This window comes from Aotus nancymaae, unplaced genomic scaffold (assembly GCF_030222135.1).
Source record: "Aotus nancymaae isolate 86718 unplaced genomic scaffold, 86718_ANA_hifiasm-v0.15.2.pri h1tg000059l, whole genome shotgun sequence".
NCBI classification, from domain to species: Eukaryota; Metazoa; Chordata; class Mammalia; order Primates; family Aotidae; genus Aotus; species Aotus nancymaae.
In genome coordinates, this window is record NW_026988473.1 from 47,026,710 (window position 1) to 47,047,546 (window position 20,837).

General features: G+C 39.1%; 1 protein-coding gene across 11 annotated transcripts in view; it reads right to left on the reverse strand.

Moving 5' to 3' along the window:
* Nucleotides 1–11,573: 11,573 nt before the first annotated feature.
* Nucleotides 11,574–20,837, reverse strand: part of TEAD1 (TEA domain transcription factor 1) — a 270,375-nt gene continuing 261,111 nt past the window's right edge. For 10 of the 11 annotated variants that reach the window (XM_021675161.2, XM_012456635.3, XM_064365163.1 and 7 more), the window contains one exon: nucleotides 18,131–19,217. In XM_021675161.2, coding sequence (XP_021530836.1) covers nucleotides 19,104–19,217 — 114 coding nt within the window. In that variant the 3' untranslated portion in view covers nucleotides 18,131–19,103. Of the gene's footprint in view, nucleotides 19,218–20,837 lie in introns of all 11 variants that reach the window. The other variant, XM_012456636.3, reaches the window with a different exon arrangement.

Here is a 20,837-nt window from a genome sequence, read left to right on the forward strand (position 1 = left end):
TCTCCATCCAGTTTTGTTCCCTTGCTGAGGAGGAGTTGTGATCCCTTGGAGGAGAAGAGGCATTCTGGTTTTAGGAGATTTCAGCCTTTTTGCACTGGTTTCTTCCCATTTTCATGGATTTATCTACCTTTGGTCTTTGAAGTTGGTAACCTTTGGATAGGGTCTCTGAGTGGACATAAGATGGATAATTTGCAAATATTTTCATTCTTTCTGTGGGTTGTGTCTTGTCTTTATTGATTGTTTCCTTTGCTGGGCAGAAGCTTTGCTTCAGTAAAGAAGTTTGACATAACTCTATTTGTCTATTTTTGCTTTTGTTGCCTGTGCTTTTGAGGTCTTACTCAAAAAAATCTTTGCACAGACCAGTGTCCTATATCACTTCTCCAATGCTTTCTTCTAGCAGTTTCATAGTTTCAGGACTTAATTAAGTCTGCATCTATGTATGTATTTAGAGGTGGACTGTCACTCTGTCACCCATGCTGGAGTACAGTGGCACGATCTTGTCTTACTGCAACCTCTCCCTCCTGGGTTCAAGTGATTCTCCTGCCTCAGCCTACTGAGTAACTGGGGTTACAGGTATGCGCTACCACGCCTGTTAATTTTTTGTATTTTAGTAGAGATGGGATTTTACCATGTTGGCCAGCCTGGTCTCAAACTCTTGACCTCAAGTGATCCACCTGCCTTGGCTTCCCAAAGTGCTGGGATTACAGGTGTGAGCCACCATGCCTGGCCACATTTAAGTCTTCAATCTATTTGGGGTTGATTTTTTTTTCATATTGTGAGAGATGGGGTCTAGTTTTATTCTTCTGCATATGGTTATCCAGTTTTCCCAGCACCATTCATTGAAGAGATTGTCCTTTACCCATTGAATATTCTTGTCATTGTATATTGTCAAAAATGTGAGGCCAGGTGTGCTGGCTCATGCCTATAATCCCAGCACTTTGAGAGACCGAGGCTGGCAGATCATGAGGTTAGGAGTACAACACCAGCCTGACTAACATGGTAAAACCTCATCTTTACTAAAAATACAAAAATTAGCCAGGTGTGTTGGCATATGCCTGTAATCTCAGCTACTCAGGAGGCTTAAGCAGGAAAATTGCTTGAAACCAGGAGGCAGAGGTTGTGGTAAGCTGAGATTGTGCCACTGCACTCCAGCCTGGGTGACAGAGCAAGACTCTATCTCAAAAAATAAAAAATGTGTTGGCTTTAAATGCGTGATTGATTTCTAGTTCTGTATTCAGTTCCATTGGTCTATGTGTCTGTTTGTATACCAGTACCATCCTATTTTGGTTACTGTGGCTTTGTAGTATATTGTGAAGACAGGGTGGTGTGATGCCTCTAGTTTTGTTTTGCTCAGATTGCTTTGGCTATTTGGGTCTTTTGTGGTTCCATATACATTTTAACATTGTTCTTTTCTATTTCTGTGAAGAATGTAATTGGAAAATTCATTGTGAAAGGGATTGCATTGAATCTATAAGTAGCTTTGGGTAGTACTGACATTTTAACAATATTAATACTTTCAATCTGTCAGCGTGGAATATGTTTTCAATTTTTGTGTGTTCTCTTCAGTTTCTTTCATCAGTGTTTTTTGGTTTTCCTTATGGAGATCTTTTACTTCTTTGGTTAAATTTATTCATAGGTCTTGTATATTTTTCATAGCTATTGTAAATGGGATTGCTTTCTTGATTTCTTCAGATTGTTCACTGCCAGCATATATAAATACTACTATTTTTTGTATGCTAATTTTGTATCCTGAAACTTTACTAATTTATCAATTTTAACCGTTTTTGGTGGAGTCATCAGGTTTTTCAAATTGTAAGATTATGTCATTTGCAAACAAGATAATTTGATATTTCCCTTTTTATTGTTTTTCCTTATTTCTTTCTCTTGCCTAATTGCTCTGGCTAGGACTTCCAGTGTTATCTTGAATAAAAGTGGTGAAAGTGGGCATCCTTGTCTTGCTCCAGATCTTAGAGGAAAGGCTTTCAGTTTTTTCCCATTTGGTATAATGCTAGCTGTGGGTTTGTCATATATCGTCTTTATTGCTTTGAGGTATGTTTCGTCTACACCCAGTTTGTGGAAAGTTTTTAATCATAAAAAGATATTAAATTTTATCAAATGCTTTTTCAGCATCTATTGAAATAATTATATGGATTTTGTCCTTGGTTTTATTGATGTGCTGTATTATTGATTTGTGTATGTTGAACCATCCTTGCATCACTGGGATGAAACCCACTTGATGATGGTAAATGATCATTTTAATGTGATGTTGAAATCAGTTTGCTAGTATTCCATTAAGGTTTTTTGCATCTGTGTTCATCAGGGATATTGGCCTGTATCTTTCTGTTTTGTTGTGTCCTTTTCTGGTTTGGGTATCAGGGTAATGCTGGCCTGGTAGAATGAGTTTGGAAATACTCCCCACTCTTCAATTATTTTGAATAGTTTGAATAAAATTGGTATTACTTCTTCTTTAAATGTATGGTAGAATTCAACAGTGAAGCCATCAGGTTCTGGGCTTTTCTTTGATGGAATATTTTTTTCGTGGCTTTGGTCTCATTACTCATTACTCATTATTGGTTTGTTCAGGTTTTCCATTTCTTTATGGTTTAATCTTGGTAGATTGCAAGTGTCCAGAAATTTATTCATTTCTGTTTTCCAATTTGTTGGTGTATAGTTGTTCATAATAGTCTCTAGTGATTAATTGCATTTCTGTGCTGTTGGTTATGTCTTCATTTTCATTTCTAATTTTATTTGGGCCTTTGCTGTTTTTCCTTAGTGTAGCTAAAAGTCTGTCAATTTTATCTTTTCAAATAACCAATTTTTAATTTCATTGAGTTTTTGTATTTTTTTAGTCTCAGTTTCATTTGTTTCTGTTCTGATCTTTGTTATCTCTTTTCTGATAATAATTTTAGGTATAGTTTGTTCTTGCTTTTCTAGTTTCTTGCGGTACATCATTAGGCTGTTTATTTGGAATCCTTTTTTTTTTGACATAGGCATTTATTATTATAAACCTCCTCTTAGTCTTGCTTTTGCTGTATCCCATAGATTTTAGTATGTTGTATTTCCATTTTTATTTGTTTCAATAAATTTTTAAACCACTTTCTTAATTTTCTCATTGACCCATTGATTGTTCAGGAGCGTGTTGCTTAATTTCCATGTGTATGTGTGGTTTCCAGGTTACTCTTGTTTTCGATTTCTAATTTTATTCCACTGCAATCAGAAAATACATTTAATGTAATTTTAGCTTTTTGAATTTGTTGAGACTTGTTTTGTGGCCCTAGATATGGTCTATTCTGGACAGTGTTCTGATGAGAAGAATGTATATTCGGCAGCAGTTGAGTGAAATGTTCTGTAAGTGTGAGTTAGGCCTATTTGCTCTAGTGTATAGTTTAACTCCAATGTTTCTTTCTTCAATGATCTGTCCATTACTGAGAGTGGGATGTTAAAGTCTCCCACTATTATTATATCAGTCTCTCTCTTTAAATCTATTACTGTTTGCTTTATACACTTGGGTGCTTCAGTGTTGGGTGCATAGATATTTATAATTGTAATATTGTCTTGCTGAGCTGACTCCTTTATCATTGTATAGTTACCTTCTTTGTTTCTTTTTACAGTCTTTACCTTGTAGTCTATTTTATCTAAGTATAAAATAGACTACTCTAGCAATTTTTTGGTCTCTATTTGCATGGAATATCTTTTCCCATCCCCTATTTCAGTCTGTGTGTGTCTCTGTAGGTGGTGTAGATTTTTTGTTGGCAGCACATAGATATTATTTATTCAGCCTCTGTATGTCTTTCACTGGGAGAATTTAGTCCATTTACATTTAATGTTGTTATTTATAGGGAAGGACTTACTACTGCCATTTTATTACTTATTTTCTAGTTGTTTTGTAACTCTTCTCTTTCATTCTTGCTGTTGTCCTGTGTGGTTCAGTGATTTTCTACTGTAATGTGTTCTAATTTGTTGCTTTTTATTTTTAGTCAATCTATTATAGATTTTTCCTTTGTGGTTACCATGAGGCTTTAGTTACTAAAAGTTATTTTAAACAGATGGCAACTTACCTTTGATCACAAAAAAAAACAAAAACAAAGGAAAAACTGAAAAAAAATCTACACTTTAACCTCATCCCTACCCCAACCCTGCACCATTTTGACTTTTGGATTATCTACATATAGAAGTTTATCATCTAAGAATAATGAAAGATTGGATTTCCATCTTTATGTATTTTATTTCTTTTTCTTGCCTTACTACACTGTCTAGAACCTTAATATGTTGAGTAGATGTCATAATGTAAGTATTCTTGTCTCATTCCCAACGTCAAAAGAAATGTTTTCACTGTAAGCTAATTTTTTTTTTTAAGTAGATACTCTTTATCAGTTCAGAAAGGTTTCTTCTAGTCCTAATTTGCTAAGATGTTTTTAAAAATCATGAATGGACATAAACAACATTTATTTCTTACAATTCTGAAGGTTGAGAGGTTCAGGATCAAGGTGCTGACAGATTCTGTGTCCAGTCAGCACCATTTTCCAAGTTTGAAGATGGGCTCCTTCTTGCTGTATCCTCATATGGTGAACAGAAAGGGAGGCGTCTAGCCTTTTCTTCTTATAAGGGCACTAATCCTATCATGGGATCCCTACCCCCATGACCTCATCTAACCCTAATTACCTCCCAGAGACTCCACCTCCAAATATCATCACATTGGGAATTAGAGATTCAACATATGAATTTGGGAAAGGGAGGACACAATTATTAATTACACAGCAGATATTGAATTTTATCAGGTGTATGTGCCTTCATCTATTGAGATGATCTATGATTTTTCTTTCATCTTTTAATGTGAATTCCATGGGTTGATTTTCTAATGTTAAATCAACCTTGCATTCTTAGAATGAACCCCATTTTGCTGTCATTCATTATGCTTTATATACATTGTTACTCTTAAATTGCTAATATTTTGTCAATTTCTATTTATGCATGCAATTAGCCTATAATTTTCCTTTTTCATATTGTCCTTGTTGGTAATAGTAGCCTTATAAATAAATGGGAAAGCATATTTACAAACAAACTTTGTGTACCTTCTCAGATTCCCTTAACTGCCTCCCTCTTTACTTCCCTTGGTTGGCACCCCACACATGCCAGGTTTCCTCTTCACTTTTGAGTTTTAGTAAAACACCACATCATAGTACATGGATCTCAATTCCTGAACAGCTGCCAGGTGGGGGTGATGCAACACAGATGAAATGGCAATAATATCCTTGTTGGGTGAATGTTACCCAGTGATAACTGGGAGATGGGAGCTTCTTACCTGACAGGTAGAGGTAGATTACCCCCTTTCTCTCTTCCACTGACTATTCTAAGATGTTGTTGCTCCTTGCAACCTTTCCAGAAACATCCACATTCCAAGAATCTCACCTACTGAGTAACCTGTCTCTTTTGACTTACTGTGAAGTGGCAGTCAATATAGTAATGCATCACATCACATTTCACTGGATTTCCCTTGCTTTATTTCTACTTTTCTCTCATTCACACTGTGCTGAATTTGCATTTCCCAAATAAAATATTAGCATCCTTTTTTTTTTTTTTAAGAGTCTCACTCTGTCATTCAGGCTGGAGTGCAGTGGTGCGATATCGGCTCACTGCAACCTCTGCCTTCTGGGTTCAAGTCATTATCTTGCCTCAGGCTCCCGAGTAGCTGGGATTACAGGCATGTGCCACCACGCCCAGCTAATTTTTATATATTTAGTAGAGATGGGGTTTCACCATCTTGGCCAGGCTGGTCTCGAACTCCTGACCTCAAGTGATCCGCCCACCTCAGCCTCTCAAAGTGCTGGGATTACAGGCATGAGCCACGGCACCCAGCCAAATATTAGCATCTTAATCTTTGCCTCAGGCTCTGCTTTCTAGAAGACCTCCACTAAGACCAGAATTGTCTCCTTTGTTCTATGCACTGGAGTATTTTATGTAAGACTACATAATTTTGTTTCTTTAAAATTTGATAGAGCATATAAACCATATAGGCCTGGGTTTTTCTGTGTGGAAATAATGGGAAGTACTGTTACCTTTAATGATTTTAAGACTATTCAGTTTTTCTACATCTTCATGAGACAATTTTCATAAGTTATAGTATTGAAAGAATTCACCCTTTTGTCTATACTTAAAACTTGGCATCAAGTTTACATAGTGTATTTTTATTACCTGCTTCTATTAATCTTTATAAGACATGTAGTGATGCTCATATTTTCATTCTTGTAATCTTTCTGGTTCTCTCTTTCAGTCTTGCCAGGGTTTTATATATTTTTATGAGTATTTTTGAAGAACCAGCTGCTTTCTTGATCTCTATTGTGTTTTCTACTTCCAAGGTTGTTCTTACCTTTATTAGTTCCTTTTGTGTGTGTGTGTGTGTGTTCATTTTGTTGTTTAACTTCATGTATTGAATGACTCATCTGTAGTCTCTAATATGTACATTTCTAAGCATGTCCGCCTATATGCTCGCTAAATACTGCTTTAGCTGAATTCCACATATTTTAATAGGATTTATGTAACAGCTTTAGATACTTAATTTTCATGACTTTTTCCCATTACTAATTAGAAATCTGTTTATGAACTCTCAAATATATGGAGCTTTCCTAAAGATGCCTTTTATATTGATTTTATCTTAAATCCGTTGTAGTCAGAGAATGCTGTGTGTCTTGTAGCAATCCTTTGAAATACATTGAGACTTGCTTAATTTGCAAGTACAGGTTTTCATATTGTTCCATATGTGATTGGAAAAATATTAATTAGACAATTTGGGGACATAGTGTACACACGGTGCACATCTGCTTGCTTCCTTAGTTACTGAGAGAGGTATGATTTTGAACTGTACTTTCTTTTGTTGCTCTTATTTTTCTTTCATGTCCTTCCTGGCAATTGTATTAAGTGCATACCAATTTAAAATTATTTCACCTTCATGAATTTAACCTTTTATTACACAAAGTGATCTTTTCTTTCTGTTAATGGTCCCAAATAAACTTTACACTTGAGTCCTTTTTTAGGGTCTGCTTCTTGGAGGAACCTGAATTAAAAGTTTGTCTCCCCTAGTATGTTGTAGCACCACAATAGCTAAGACTCCTACCTGTGGTAAATTGGTATTGGGCCCATGAGGAAGGAGATACACTCACTTACATAATCTTTAGAATGATATGGGAGTGGTGCTAATTTATAAGGACTGTGGAATAGGTCGGTTGTTGCTAAGTGCAATCAGTGCAAGGATGGAAGGCAATCAGGCTTAACTTAGGCAGGGTGTGAGAGGACTCCCTGGCACTTAAAGTGATCCCCAGCTTATGCAGCTAGAGGACAGACTGTGCTAAAACACAAGCAGAAGTTACAAACCCTACTGAATTCATAGCTCTCACAAATATACTGTCAAAATCAGGCACTAACAGTTAAGGAGGGACCCTAAACATGGGGTGGGAACATTTGGATGGAAATGCTGAGAACTCTGAACCTCGTATTCTTCTTAACCCTCTGGGTTAGTGGTCCATCCTCTCTTGCTGATGGATAACAGCCTTCCTTGCTTGGAGACCATGTCAAGGCCTCAACTGAAATGAATGCCTCCTAAGATAAAGTGCCTGCCTTCTCCAAGGTCTGCCCCACCTCCTGTCATTTCTTCTAGCCCAATTACTAGGGTAAAGCCTCAGCATGGTCCAGTTGGGGAAGTTGGGTCCTTGCTTCAGGAGGAGAGGGATCAGCTGCAGGATTTGGCTAGTCTACTCTTCTCAGTAGGAATTGGGAGAACATGTCTGGGAATGAATTCTGAGGACCTAAGACTAGACTAGATTAGGGACGGTTTATCAGTATGTGGGATAGTCTTCTACAATAAAGGAACCTGGAGCTGATCCTAACTTGCTGCTGGATAGCTCCTTGAAGTTTGGAGAAATGAACCATGGTCAGAGTAAATGAGGCAGAGTGCTGGAACTGCCCTGCAGAACAGAGGCAGGACTCAGAAAGTTGAAAGTGGCAATGCTACTGGGATAGATTTCTAATTTATGACCAGAACACCCACTACCTATGTGCCATAGACACGTCCTTCACTAAAACCAGAGTGAATGCACTAGTGAGTGAGCTGTGCTGCTGAGAAACTCTGTAGTGGTTTGAAGGAGAGCTGATAATAGGGGACACTGATATGGAATTGTTTTCCCTTGTGTGAATGGATGATAGGATTCTGGAACATCAGAGGCCAGGTGACAGCACTAAGCTGTCAGCAGCGAGTTAGTTATTACCATAATAGGCAGCAGGGAATGGCAAGGGAGGAGTGCAGCCCCACAGGGATCTGTAGAGATGGCTAAGTAGACCATGGCAAGATAGGGTTAAGATAGATGGGCAGCTTGACTGTTCTAATAAAAAAATATTAAGATCAGGTGATGTCAGCTGCTGCAGCAAGTGTGTGTGTGAGAGAGAGAGTGTGAGAGAGAGAGACCATTCTTCACTCATCCTTTCAAGATCTAAGCCTATTCTGTGTGTATATGTGTGACCATTCCTCACTTATCCTTTCAAGATCTAAGATCTTAGCCTATTCTCAGACCTATAGACCACAGATCAAAGGAGCAGCTGGGGCACTTAAGGAAGGATACTAGGATGCCACATGAGGGTATCAAAGGGATCTTTAACAATTTGCCAGTGTCTATGCGCGAAGAAAGGAAATCATGAGTATCTTTTTAGGACTACTGGATATAGAACCTTGCTTTTTGGCTTAAGATGGGATTTGGCAATTTTCTGTAAAGGTCCACATAGCAACTATTTTAGGTTTTGTGAGCTATAGGATCTTTTTACAATGAATCCACTGTGCCATTGTCATGTGACAGCAGCCAGACAGTAAGTAAACAAATGGTGGCTGTGTTCCAATAAAACTTCATTTACAAAAATAGGCAGTGGGCAAGATTTGGCTCATGGGCCATAGTTTCCTGGCCTTCAGCCTTGGACGTGGTCAATTTTCATGAAAATTCTGTATGCACTTGAAAATAATGTAGTCTCCAATTTTGGGGTTCATTACTTTGTACTTTGAACAGCACATTAAATTATGCTGTTCAAATTCTCTATATCTTACATTTTGGGGGTCTGCTTTATCTGTAAGTAACTGGATGAGTTTAAAAACACTCCCTCTATGGCCATTTGTCAAATTTTGCTTTATGTAATTTGAAGCTATGTAATTAGGTGCATACAAGTTTAGCATCTTTATTCTTCCTGGTTAACTGAAACCCATGTCTTGAAGTAATCTTCATTAACTAGTAGTAATTTTTGCCTTGAGCTATACTGGTTTGAAGTTAATATAGCTACATCAGCTTTATTTTGGTTAGTGTTTTGATAGTATGTATTTTTCATTCTTTACTTTCAATCATTCTGTGCCTTTATATTTTAGTTATTTTCTTAATAGCACAGGGGACAAATTAAAATTCTGAGCTTCTTGGAAACCTAAGCAAGTAGGAGAGTATTTGCTGAAAAGATGCAGTCAGGTAATCAGCAGACTATCTGCTACTTGTGATAACCTATGTAAAATCAGGTATATGCCCCATCAGGGGGCATCAAACAGGACGAGGGAGGCTTTGAAGGCAATTTTACCCACTAACACCTCAGAGGCTTACATAACACATTATTGGAATTTTTATCAGTTGCCACACTGATTACTTTATAGTAACTAACAATGACTTCCAACAAGTAGTAGCTATTTATATTAGTACCCTGAAGCAATAAGGCAGGAAGAAATGACTAGGGGTTTCCAGCCAAGTTGCTTGTTCCTTGATCATACCAGAACCTTCCTCTTTGCTCTTCTAGTCTCTTTACTCAGTGATGTTGGTTTAAATAGCAGGTCACTCTCTTTGCTGAACTCAAAGTGACTGGAACCCTAGGCACTAACAAAGGATGTTTTTAAGGTATTAAAGTACCTTGTTTTAGAGGAGGAGGTAGAAAAGTGTCATGAGTGGCCACACCAGAGCTGCAATGACCAGCTTGCATGACCTTAATAAGGGCCTCTACCATCTCTAGGCTTCACTTTCCTTATTGAAAAATTAGAAATGATTCCTCTTTTCAAGAGTATGTGGGTTAAAGAAAATGGCAAAGATGCTTGGCATAGGACTTCGACAAAATGCTAAATTGTTTCCTTCCCTCTGCTCTGAGCAATTCACTGGACAATGGCATTCCTCTCAAAAATGGTGGACTGCTGAAAATCATCACTTTCAAAGGGACAGGCAAGTTCACGCTGTTGATGCTCCCCTCCAGAGCATGCTTCTTGGGATTTCAGGCAGGTTTTCCTCAGACTTCAAAGAAATAGAGAAGCAAGAGCTTCTGAGGTCTAGTTCACAAATGAAGGATCCCAAGGTACATTTGAGTCTCACTCTCAGAAGTCCAAGATCATCATTGTTTAAGAAAGTTCTTTGCCCTCAAGCCAGATTTCTCCTCTAGTCTTGAGCTGCTTCCCTAGCGCAGTGAGCCAAGATGCAGGTACCAAAAGTCCAGGCTGAACTGTCAGAATGATCTTCTTTAAGGCCAAACAATGTACTAGTCATGACTTTCAATAAGCTATCCTTTCTGGGCCTCAGTTTGGGGGAATAATGTCACTGGAACTACAGTGAGAATTTTAAAGTACAATGTATATATACATTGTATCAAACGCACTTGGCACAGTGCCCAGCAGACAGTAAACCCTTGGGGAATCCAAAGTTTTGTTATGCACATGTGCTGCATACACCTGAATCATGAACCCCCCATGGTGATGCAGAGGACAGGGTCAGGAGTTATAGCTCAATGTGCAATCCAGCTCCTAAGAATGTAAGTAAGTACTGTGTAGGAAAGAGCCATGCTGTATTTATTTATATCTGTACCTTATCCTCTGCCCTATCCCTCATTCCTGGCATGTGCCCAGCAAGTTTGGTTAACAGCAACAACACACACTCAATGGTTGGGCTGGTGTGCTAAGGCTCATGGGATTTGGCTTCTCAGGGTAAGTCTGGGATCCACAGATGAGCCATTCTGCAAAATTTATGTCGTCAATTTTAATGAAGCACTAAAGAGTGAGACAGGCAGGTGGACTGATTGACTTTTGGGCATTTTTTAAGAAACCCTGTTAGAGAGGCTGGGCACGGTGGCTCACACCTGTAATCCTAGCACTTTGGGAGGCTGAGGCGGGTGGATCATGAAGTCAAGAGATCGAGACCATCCTGGCCAACATGGTGAAAACCCGTCTCTACTAAAAATAGAAAAATTAGCCAGGCATGGTGGTGGGTGCCTCTAGTCCCAAGTACCTGGGAGGCTAAGGAAGTAGAATCACTTGAACCCGGGAGGCAGAGGTTGCAGCCAGCCGAGATTGTGCCACTGCACTCCAGCCTGGGTGAGAGCAAGACCCTGTCTCAAAGAAAAAAGAAAGAAAGAAAAAAAAGAAACCCTGTTAGATGTAACACCTAAAAAGTTCCAATTATCAAGTTTGGTGGACACCTTCAAAAGGATGAAAGCTGCAACCTCCTTTACGCCGTTCTTCATATCATCACTCACAACACATACTTCATTTCATTTTTAACAACACACACTTCTGCAGATAAAAAAGGTGACCCACACTTTCATTTTCTTTATTTTTCATTGATACCGTATGAATACAAAGTTTCTAGAAAGCTACAAAATGTCTACCACTTTATCAAGAAGGCATCAAAATGTGTCACTTTGCAAAGACATGAAAACACCTGCAGGAACTGACACAAAAATAGCATTTTTAGAGTGATGAAATAATTGCACTTAACTGTCATGGATATTAAAGTTATCACACATATGTACCGCAAAAGCTAGAATACATTTTTTTTTTTTACAAAGCACTTTATAAAAAAATTCTCTGCACACAAATCCTATAATTTTCATATAACTATCATACTAAAGATAAATTCACTTTAAAGCCAACACTTAGAACATTTTAAAACAAAAAGGTACCAGTACCTAAACACAGACATTAACAAATACAAGAATACTGTACTGCCAAGAGGTTTAATCAAATGCCTTTTGAAAGTTTCTGCAAATAGGTTAAGAAAAGATGTGTGAGAATTTGCCCACGCCCACCCCCATCTCTCCAATCTACCCAAGAGGAACCCAGTTACCCGAAGGCAGGTTCCACAGCCCACTCCCAGCAGCAGTACAATATCAAAGGAACCACTGACCAGATGAAACGCTTACGTCACAAGACCATTTTATACACGTGACACGAAGACACAGACTGAGAGAATCCCATTAAGTCATTTAGAATGTGAACAAACACGTGGCAAAAACCAATTTACGTAAAATTTAAGTGTATTATTGAAGAAGTAAAGGCTATTCAGGTTTCTTTCTTAAATGTTACAAAATTTTTTGTTGTCATTTTCAGGCACGTACTGTTTTTGTTTTTACTTTTTTTTCCTTGTCTGCAGTCATGAGCCTATTGAAAAAGGCCTACAGAAGTAAATCTTTCCAGGAGGTAACAGGGAGATGGTTCTTGTTTCTTGAAGGAAGTGCAGTTGATACCTAACTTACACAGTGAAACTAATGACAGAAAATGACTAATGAAAAAAATCAGAGACTGGTTTCTAATTAACACCTAGATCTGTCAGCCTCTTAGAGAAAGGGGAAGGAGAAACAATCTCATCATGGAAGGCAGACAAAAGAGTCAACCTGAGAGAGGTGGAATCTAATGGAATCTGACCCCATTTAATGATGAGCGAGAGGAAACATAAAAGCCATCTCCAATACTAACACGATGTAGTGTGGCATGTGAGTGACTCAATGCAAATTCACAGAGTAAAAGAAGTTACTTAGGCATAGGAAGTAGGACAATAAATACAAATGTTTCATCTTATTTAACGGTGCATGACTTCAGTGAAACTACCCTTTGCAATGCAATAAATTTTAAACACAAACCTTCATTCTTAACGATATAAGCAACGACTTTATGAGGGAAAACTACTGTCAAACAAAGCACAGTAACAGTTGAAAAGAGAAGCGGGAAAACAGCATTTGACTAATTTCTTCCACACTGTGGTATAGTGCTGGCAGGGAGGAGTTGAGAATTTAAGCAGCTAACTATAACTTAGGTTCAGTACATCTTCATTTGATAGTTTTTGTTTGTTTGCACAAATTTCTATAAATACAACTTGGAGTGGATAGGAATCACTCCTAAAATTTCAGAGCCCAGAGAGGATATTCTTAAAGACACCAGGTAGAGACAGACAGAACGTATGTATTAGGAGTTTAGAGGCTAATTTTCAAAGATGTCTGATGTTATTTTTACATTTATATTAGCAAAGAAAAATCTTTTTTTCCTGGCTTCTTTTTGGCTGGTGTTTGGCCTTCTTGTTCTTTTCACTCCTCGTCCTTACCTCTATCAGTTTTCCCAATTTCTACAAGGTTTGGATAAAAGCCAACAAGGACTTTAAAGAGCTGTCCCTTCAGGGGCTGGAACATTCTTTGAAAATGCCAAATTGTGAATGGTGCTCTTTGGAAGTTTCTCGTAGCACATTCATACACGATACTCGGAGTCAGTATGTTTGCCCTAAGAAGACTTCAATTGTAACAACCCTAACTCATTTTTGTTTTGTTCTGCACTGTCGTCTCAGTTTGAGCCTTCCAACTTTCAAAATGGTATTGTGTAAACCAGATAAGTGCGCACTGTCATTTGAATGGAAAAGAAAGTCTCCACAGAGACTGAACGTGAAACAAGGAGAAGGAGAAAGCTGTAATATCTGTCCACCAGCCGAGATTCTGTCGTTTGTGCGGAAGTCCCCTCATCCGGACGCAGGGCTGGGTGACAAGGTGAAATGACACACTGGGTCATCGGCACACACAAACACAACAGCTTCTGGGGTCCTTCCGCTGCAGTGTGCTATGGATGGTGGGGGGTCCCCACTGGCAGACAGACTAGCAGCAGGCGGGGACCACATCGTGCTTTTGTGAACAGAGGCCTGTGGTTGGTTACTCATCCCGGTAAACCAAAGGCATTACGGTGATCTCAAAATATTTTTGGTCTCTCTACAAATTATCATTATTATGGCAGCACTTTTCTAAGCTGGAATCTCAAACCAAAGGCACTTTCATGCTAGAGTGCAGAAGATTCACAAATAGCTAAGTATTTGGTCATGAATTTAAAAGGCAACATTAGAAAGTACAATTTGCTTTTCATAGTAAACTATGAAGTTGCAACCTTTTGTTTTGGTATATACATTTGAGAGTGTGGTGAAAGAACTGACTTGTGTCCAGTTTCAGATTTTAGACCAAGTAGTCAGTTTCCTATAGAACTGGAGAAAAAATGGGCTTAAAAAACAAAATGAAGACAATTTTTGCTTTTTTTGTTTCTAATATAGGGCCAATTAGTAAATGAACATCAGGAATCAGTGTAAGAAAAGGCTGGGGGCATGACTAAGGTATTACTAAGGCACTGCTTACGGGAACGCTTTGGCAGCTCTGAATTGAAAACTTCCTACAAAAGTAACAGTAGTAAGAGAAATGCTTCCAGCTTACAAAAGGGCTCGCAGTTCCGAGGCAGCCTTTTGCACTGCATACCCTACATGCAACATCTTGAAGATTTAAGGCTTTTCAGAAATGCCATGTGCAGGGCTTTGCCACAGAAACATCAACATAATAAAGAAATAAGCAATGCAGACATATCCTCCTAATGTCACAGGTGTGAACACCGACAAACAGAATTAGTTCTACCCTTTGTTAGTTCGGGTATAGTGTACCAGAGCATACACAAAATTACACAAATTAATATGTACCTGATTTGTAAAGTTGACTGTCATCTCATATGATTTAAATAATTTATAGTTGCACAAAAACAACTGCTAAAGCCACCACAGTACTGAAACCTTAAGAAGACTTGGGTTTAAAAGTCATTCGGGGACTTTTGACACCAAGTACTTGGAACGGGGGCTGTTTTTTGGCTGGTCTGAGTGCAGGACTTTGCTGCTAGGATGCTTACCAAATAGAAATTTGACTCGGAGCCTGTGGCCGGGGAATTGTCCTCAGGAAGTAAAACGGCTCACCAGCTTTCCTGCCTGTTTGTGGATGCCTCAGATAGCAACGGTGGGACAGGACAGTTTGGTGTGGGAAGCAGCATCGGTGAGGCTATGCTCTGGCACAGGGGGATCCTGAATCCCCCTGTCTCTCCTAAGCTGACCTGCCCACACATTCTGAGGGATTGTTTAAGCTTAGAGCACCAAAGAATAGCAGCCTCCCCCAGGAGAGGCCAAGGATCAAAGTGGCAGGAACCCTAGACAAGTCTCACCCTTTTTCTGTCACTAACCAGCTGGGTGACTCTGGACATGTCACCTCCCCTCTGGCTCTCAACGTTCTCATCGACAAAATGAAGGAAAGTAGACTGTGCTCTCTTTCAGCTCAAAAGAGAAAAGTTCTCTAAGCCCTCGTCTGGTATGAATCCCTCTATCCTCCACCTCTAAAGGTGAAATGTTCCAGAGGTTTCAATACATTTACAAAACAGCAATGATTTTAAGGCAGAAACTAGAAGAAGCCCAGAGGAAATATGTTGAAATAAGTAAAGGTTTGATAATGAGACCCATGAGAAACAAGGAAAGTTGCTGAGACTTTTTTTTTTAACCCCAGTAAACTAAGGAATGAAGCTGAAATCAGAAACACTCTTTAAACAGGTGTGAGTTGATTAAAGGGATGAGGGTGACCTGCTGTTTCCAACTTCCCCAGGGTTGAGTGAAAGAGTACTTGTAGAGAGGGAGAAATTGTTGTGAAACAGAAGTTTTGAAACAGGAAGAAACGTGGACACAATGTCACTTAATAGTCCTACCTGTCTCTTGATGACGTGAAACAAGGCTCTGGGAGAGATGGTTTCACGAGGTAAAATGGAAGGAAAACAATTTCAAATGTGGTCATTGTGACCTGTAAGATCTTGGGCAAGAGGTCTCGACTGGGGATCATTTTGTACCTGATGGGATATTTGGCAATGTCTGGAGACACGCTGGGTTGTGAAACCCGGGGGAAGAGGTGCTAGTGGTACTTACTGGGTAGAAGCCAGGGATATTAGTAAATCTCCCATAATGCACAGGACAGCTCTGCAGAACAAAGAATTGCCCAGTCCACAATGTCAGTGGTGTCAAGGTTGAGAAACCTTGGACATGCTGGGGTTCCAGGACACACGTGAGGAAGTCCTGATTTTATTCTCAGCCTCTAGGATGCAAATGAATGCCCACAGACCAGAGCCCCATTTGACAGCTCCCCCGTTTAGGCTGTGGAAAACTGGCCCCCAAACTGCAGTGAAAGCACAAGATGGCCATGAAGCAAGCCTGGCACCAGAGGGGCTCAAGGAGATGGAGCACTTGGAGGAGCAGTGAGACAGGCTCTGGGAAGGCTTCTTTAGTATGCTTTAGAAAGCTTTTACAACAAAGGGAGACTGCCATACAGAATGAAGGACAAAGGACAGACTCCGATTAGATGTTGTGATGCCAATCTCACCCAAGGGTCTAATCTGGGAGAGACAAAGAGAAGCCTACTGGGGTGACTAGACCAGTGGTTAAGACAGAGAAAATACCTGTGCTGGAGAAAGCTTTAGAAGAACAAGATAAGAAATAAACTCTTAAAAATCTTTAGGTGTTGTAAGAGCAAGGAGAAAAACTTCAACGTCAATGATAGAAACCCAGAAAACTCAACTGCAAAGGCATTCTGAGCAAGAGGATGCAGGGGGTAAAGCACCAGGGGGCCCAGCTGACCCTGTGAGGTCAGAATGGGCTGTGTCCATCTCTGCGCCAAGAGAAGTGTCCTCTAGCTGGTCTTCTTGGGTCCCAATATTTTTGTGCTTTGAAAAGTAAATCCCAAGAGCCTGTCTGTCTGGCTGCACTGCAAAGTCCCATTCCTGGGTAGAATATGAGCCAGTTCTCTCTCCCACTGAAGTTCTAGAATGGCTTGGCTTTTAGCCATTTGTACTTGCCTGGTCATATACTCCTGGTCCTGGGAGAGGATGGGGCTTCCCTTAAGGAAAGATGCAGGAAATAAGAGCAAAAGAAACATCCCTAAGAGGGATGTTCAACAAGTCATTGTAAATGTGATGACTGTGAAAGGGGACACCTGGGGCAATCCTTCACAGGACAGCCTAGAATCAGAGAATCAACAGTAGTCTCTTTATGATGGGCAGAGTAGCACTGTCCAACCGGGTTACAGAAGAACCGGCATTCCAAATGGGGACAGTTTTGCACTTTCTCCTCTGGTCTTCCCAATGACCAGGGATGCATTTGGGAGAGGTCAGGCTTAGTCAGTGTTTTGGTGTTTCCCATGAGCCGGCTGAATATCTTGTTCAGGACCACAAGATGTTGACTACTGTATTAATACAAGCAGGGTCAAAGCAGGTGTTGAGACAGGGAAGGGGGCGTGTAAGTTACTTGGTTGTGGCAGAACTAAGTTTTTTATTTTCTAGCTTGGTGGAAAAATCGTGACATGTTTTAGAAACTATGAAACTTATTTCATGTTCTATTGTGTTCATATATTCCTACCACTTATAAAAACCTATTTCTTTGGGAAGCTGGAGGGATACTCCCTGTTCTCTCCCAAGTGAAATACTTATGGAAGTAACTCAAACCATCTGGGCCACATCTAACCAACTCTGTCTGGACAATGATCTGGAATACTTAGATTGGAAAGTTGAATCTCTTCTGGCAAGAGACTCTCCCAAATGAGCCTATTATTTGAAAAAATCAGAGAGAGGTAGCTGGGCCTCTTAAACCTAAGTCAAACAAGAACTGTTAACTTACTGAGAGATGCTAAGGAAATGAATGTTCTTAGGATGTATCTAAAAGTCTACAGACACAGACTGAGATATACATACATATCAGCACCTAGCAAACTGAGTGACACGAAACAAGTGTTCACTAAATGTGCTGAATCACTATATGTGCATGTGTGTATATGTATACACATACATACACACAGACCTCTAGTTACAGCAGGTTAATATGCATGTTGGGTCACTAGAAATAAAGAATGTATCCACAGGCTAGTGAGGATGCTTACAGTTTTCTACGGAGCAGAGATGCTAAAACTGATGAGCCTTTTACTTGTCTGTTTGATTAAATTTTCTCCCAGCCACAGAATTCTCTATACTTTGCATCTCAAAGTGCAGTATTCATGCCAATTTAAAAATTTTGTTATTAAAATTCAGTGGTTCAAATATTTACTCAGCATAATAAAAAATTTGGTTGTCCATATAAAATATAACTGCACACACAAGACTATAAACATTGTAAGTTTAGATTTTTTTCAGTATCTACTTATTGCAAAAAGAGCCATCTTTTCTTTTTCATTAAATAATCATCACATTAGTACAATACAATTTTATAGTTTTAAATATACTATATATGTTAAGGATAAGGGGTGAAGTTTTCTTCCTTTGTAATACCTGTTCAAGAGTTTAATGGATTAGGAGATTAGTGTTAACCTTGAGGAAAAAAGTACAAATCTGTCTCATTAGGACACTTCTACCAAGCATTTCTTAAGGCTATAGTTTAACATTTGGTTTCAAAAAGAAAAAAAAAAGTTTCATTTAAAAAATAATTTAGTGAATTACATTCTTTCATAACTTCCACCCTAATTAGTTACAAAGATAAGTCTAAAGATTCTTAGTTTTGTGTACTAATTTACATTTATATTTAAAGATTAATTTTACTTGTATCTTAAAACAAGAATTTTACGTTGGAAAAAAAAGAACTAAATACATTTGTATAAAGGCTGTAAATGTCCCATGGCAAATGCTCTGTCTCAATATTTTCTACCACAATTAGAAACAGGGCTCTGCAGAGAGAGACTTGGGTTGTTCAGGTTCACCTTTCCCGAGGAATTGTGGGCTGCACATTTGAAGAACATACAGAAACAACTCAATTTCTCTTTTTACAACTGTACCAGAACTTCACAGCTACCATGATAGTATGAACACATGAGAAAATGACTTCACTCAAACAGGATTTAGAAAAGTTGGGGTGACCTCGGGGCCAGGGCACCACCCTGTGTGGTGAGGTTTACAGTCAGTCGTTCGATAATGGAGAGAGAGTGTGTGTGTGCACATATGTGTGTGTGTATATACAGATATCTATATATATAAATAACCATGTTCAGTCCTTTACAAGCCTGTAAATATGATGTTGTGCTCCATGTTCACTATTTGAAACTTCAAACACACAGGCCATGCAGAGGAGAGTTTCTTGCGTATCCCTGTTTGTTACCACCTGTTAAAATAAAAAAAGGTATATAAGTATAATTCCACACCAATGAAAACATACTCCATCTGTGCAGGCCTACCATGACTTAACTGGAGAAGAATGAGTCTTAAGTCCAACAGAGATTTACTCAGCCTCACTCTGTGTCCTCAAACAGATTCAGATCACCACAAGTGTGACCTGAAGCCCATCTAAACTTGCCTATCATAAGTAAGAAATACCTTCTAGATAGGGTCTCACTTATAATCTATGACCAAGAAAAGATCACAATAATTAGTGCAGTTTGTGTTTTTGTTTTTTAGGGGGCTACAACAAAGAGAATTCTCTTTAATTCCACAAGTCAATCATTTACTCTAGGAAACTGTCTTTTTATCTGAATTTTTTAATTGAAAAGTAATTCCAGTCCCTACCTAAAAAATATAGGAAATTGTCTTATTTTTTATCTGAATTTTTTAATTGAAAAGTAATAATTCCAGTCCCTACCTAAAGAATAAAGTCTTGCAGTACATATGTTTATGGGCTACTGTGTGATGACAGATGTATATATTGTGGAACGATTATATCAGGCTAACCAACATACCAAGCACTTCACATACTTCGTCAGAACATTTAAAATCTACTCTTTTTCCCATCCTAGTCTTAAACTTTTGCTAAATTTTGTTTCACAATAGCCAGTGACAGACAGAAACTGCAGGAGGAGTGCCTCCCTCAGCACCATATTAACCAGCAGTGCCTGGACCCAGCAAAGTATCTGCTGAATCAAGGAGCAATGGGATGGGCAGAATCCTGTGGAATGACATTCTTTCCACAGACATGGGCTTTATCTTTTAAAATGTATTGTGAAATACTCATGCTTCCCCTCCAGTCTCTTGAATCCCTCTCCTTCTCCCTCAGATCCTGAGTTCTCCAGCCCAAATCATTGCAGCTCCCTCCACATCAGACAGTCCCTGACTCCTTCCTGCCCTCACTCCAGTCTCAATTCCCCATGACATTCTCAGAACAACTTTCTAAGAGCAAATCTAATCAAGCACAAACATCACCAAATGCTTCAGTGACTGTTACTTTTGTGTTTGATGACACCAGAGCATTGTTTGAATGAAAACACTTTGAACCTGAGAGCCTCATCCAGTTCATCCAGTTTGTTGTAGGCCTAATTTCCCTCTAAGTATCAGGCTGCTGCTCCTGTTTAGTTTCCCTTCCGTTAAGGCATCCAAGCTTCCAGTCTCTACCTAAAAAATAAAGTCTTATAGTACATCTCATTTCCCCATCACAGACAGCATGCTATGCAGTCGGTAAACACATAAAGAAATGTACAACTTGTTTTTCTAATGTCCATCTCATCCAGTGGAATTTAAGTTCCTTAGGAACAGGGGCCCTGTTTCCCAGCAACTAGCTTGGGGACATGGCACACAACAGTCATTTAATATTTGCTGAATGAATGAAAATGAAAATTCCCATCAGAATAGCCAACATATATTTGACTGCTTACTATCCATCTACTCAGTATCAAATGCTTTACACAGATTGTCTCATATGATATAATACCTCTAGCAGTGGGTGATCTTTGACAAGGAAGTAGCTGAGAGGTTCATTTGGTCATGGTTGCCTATTCACCATGCAGATAGCTCT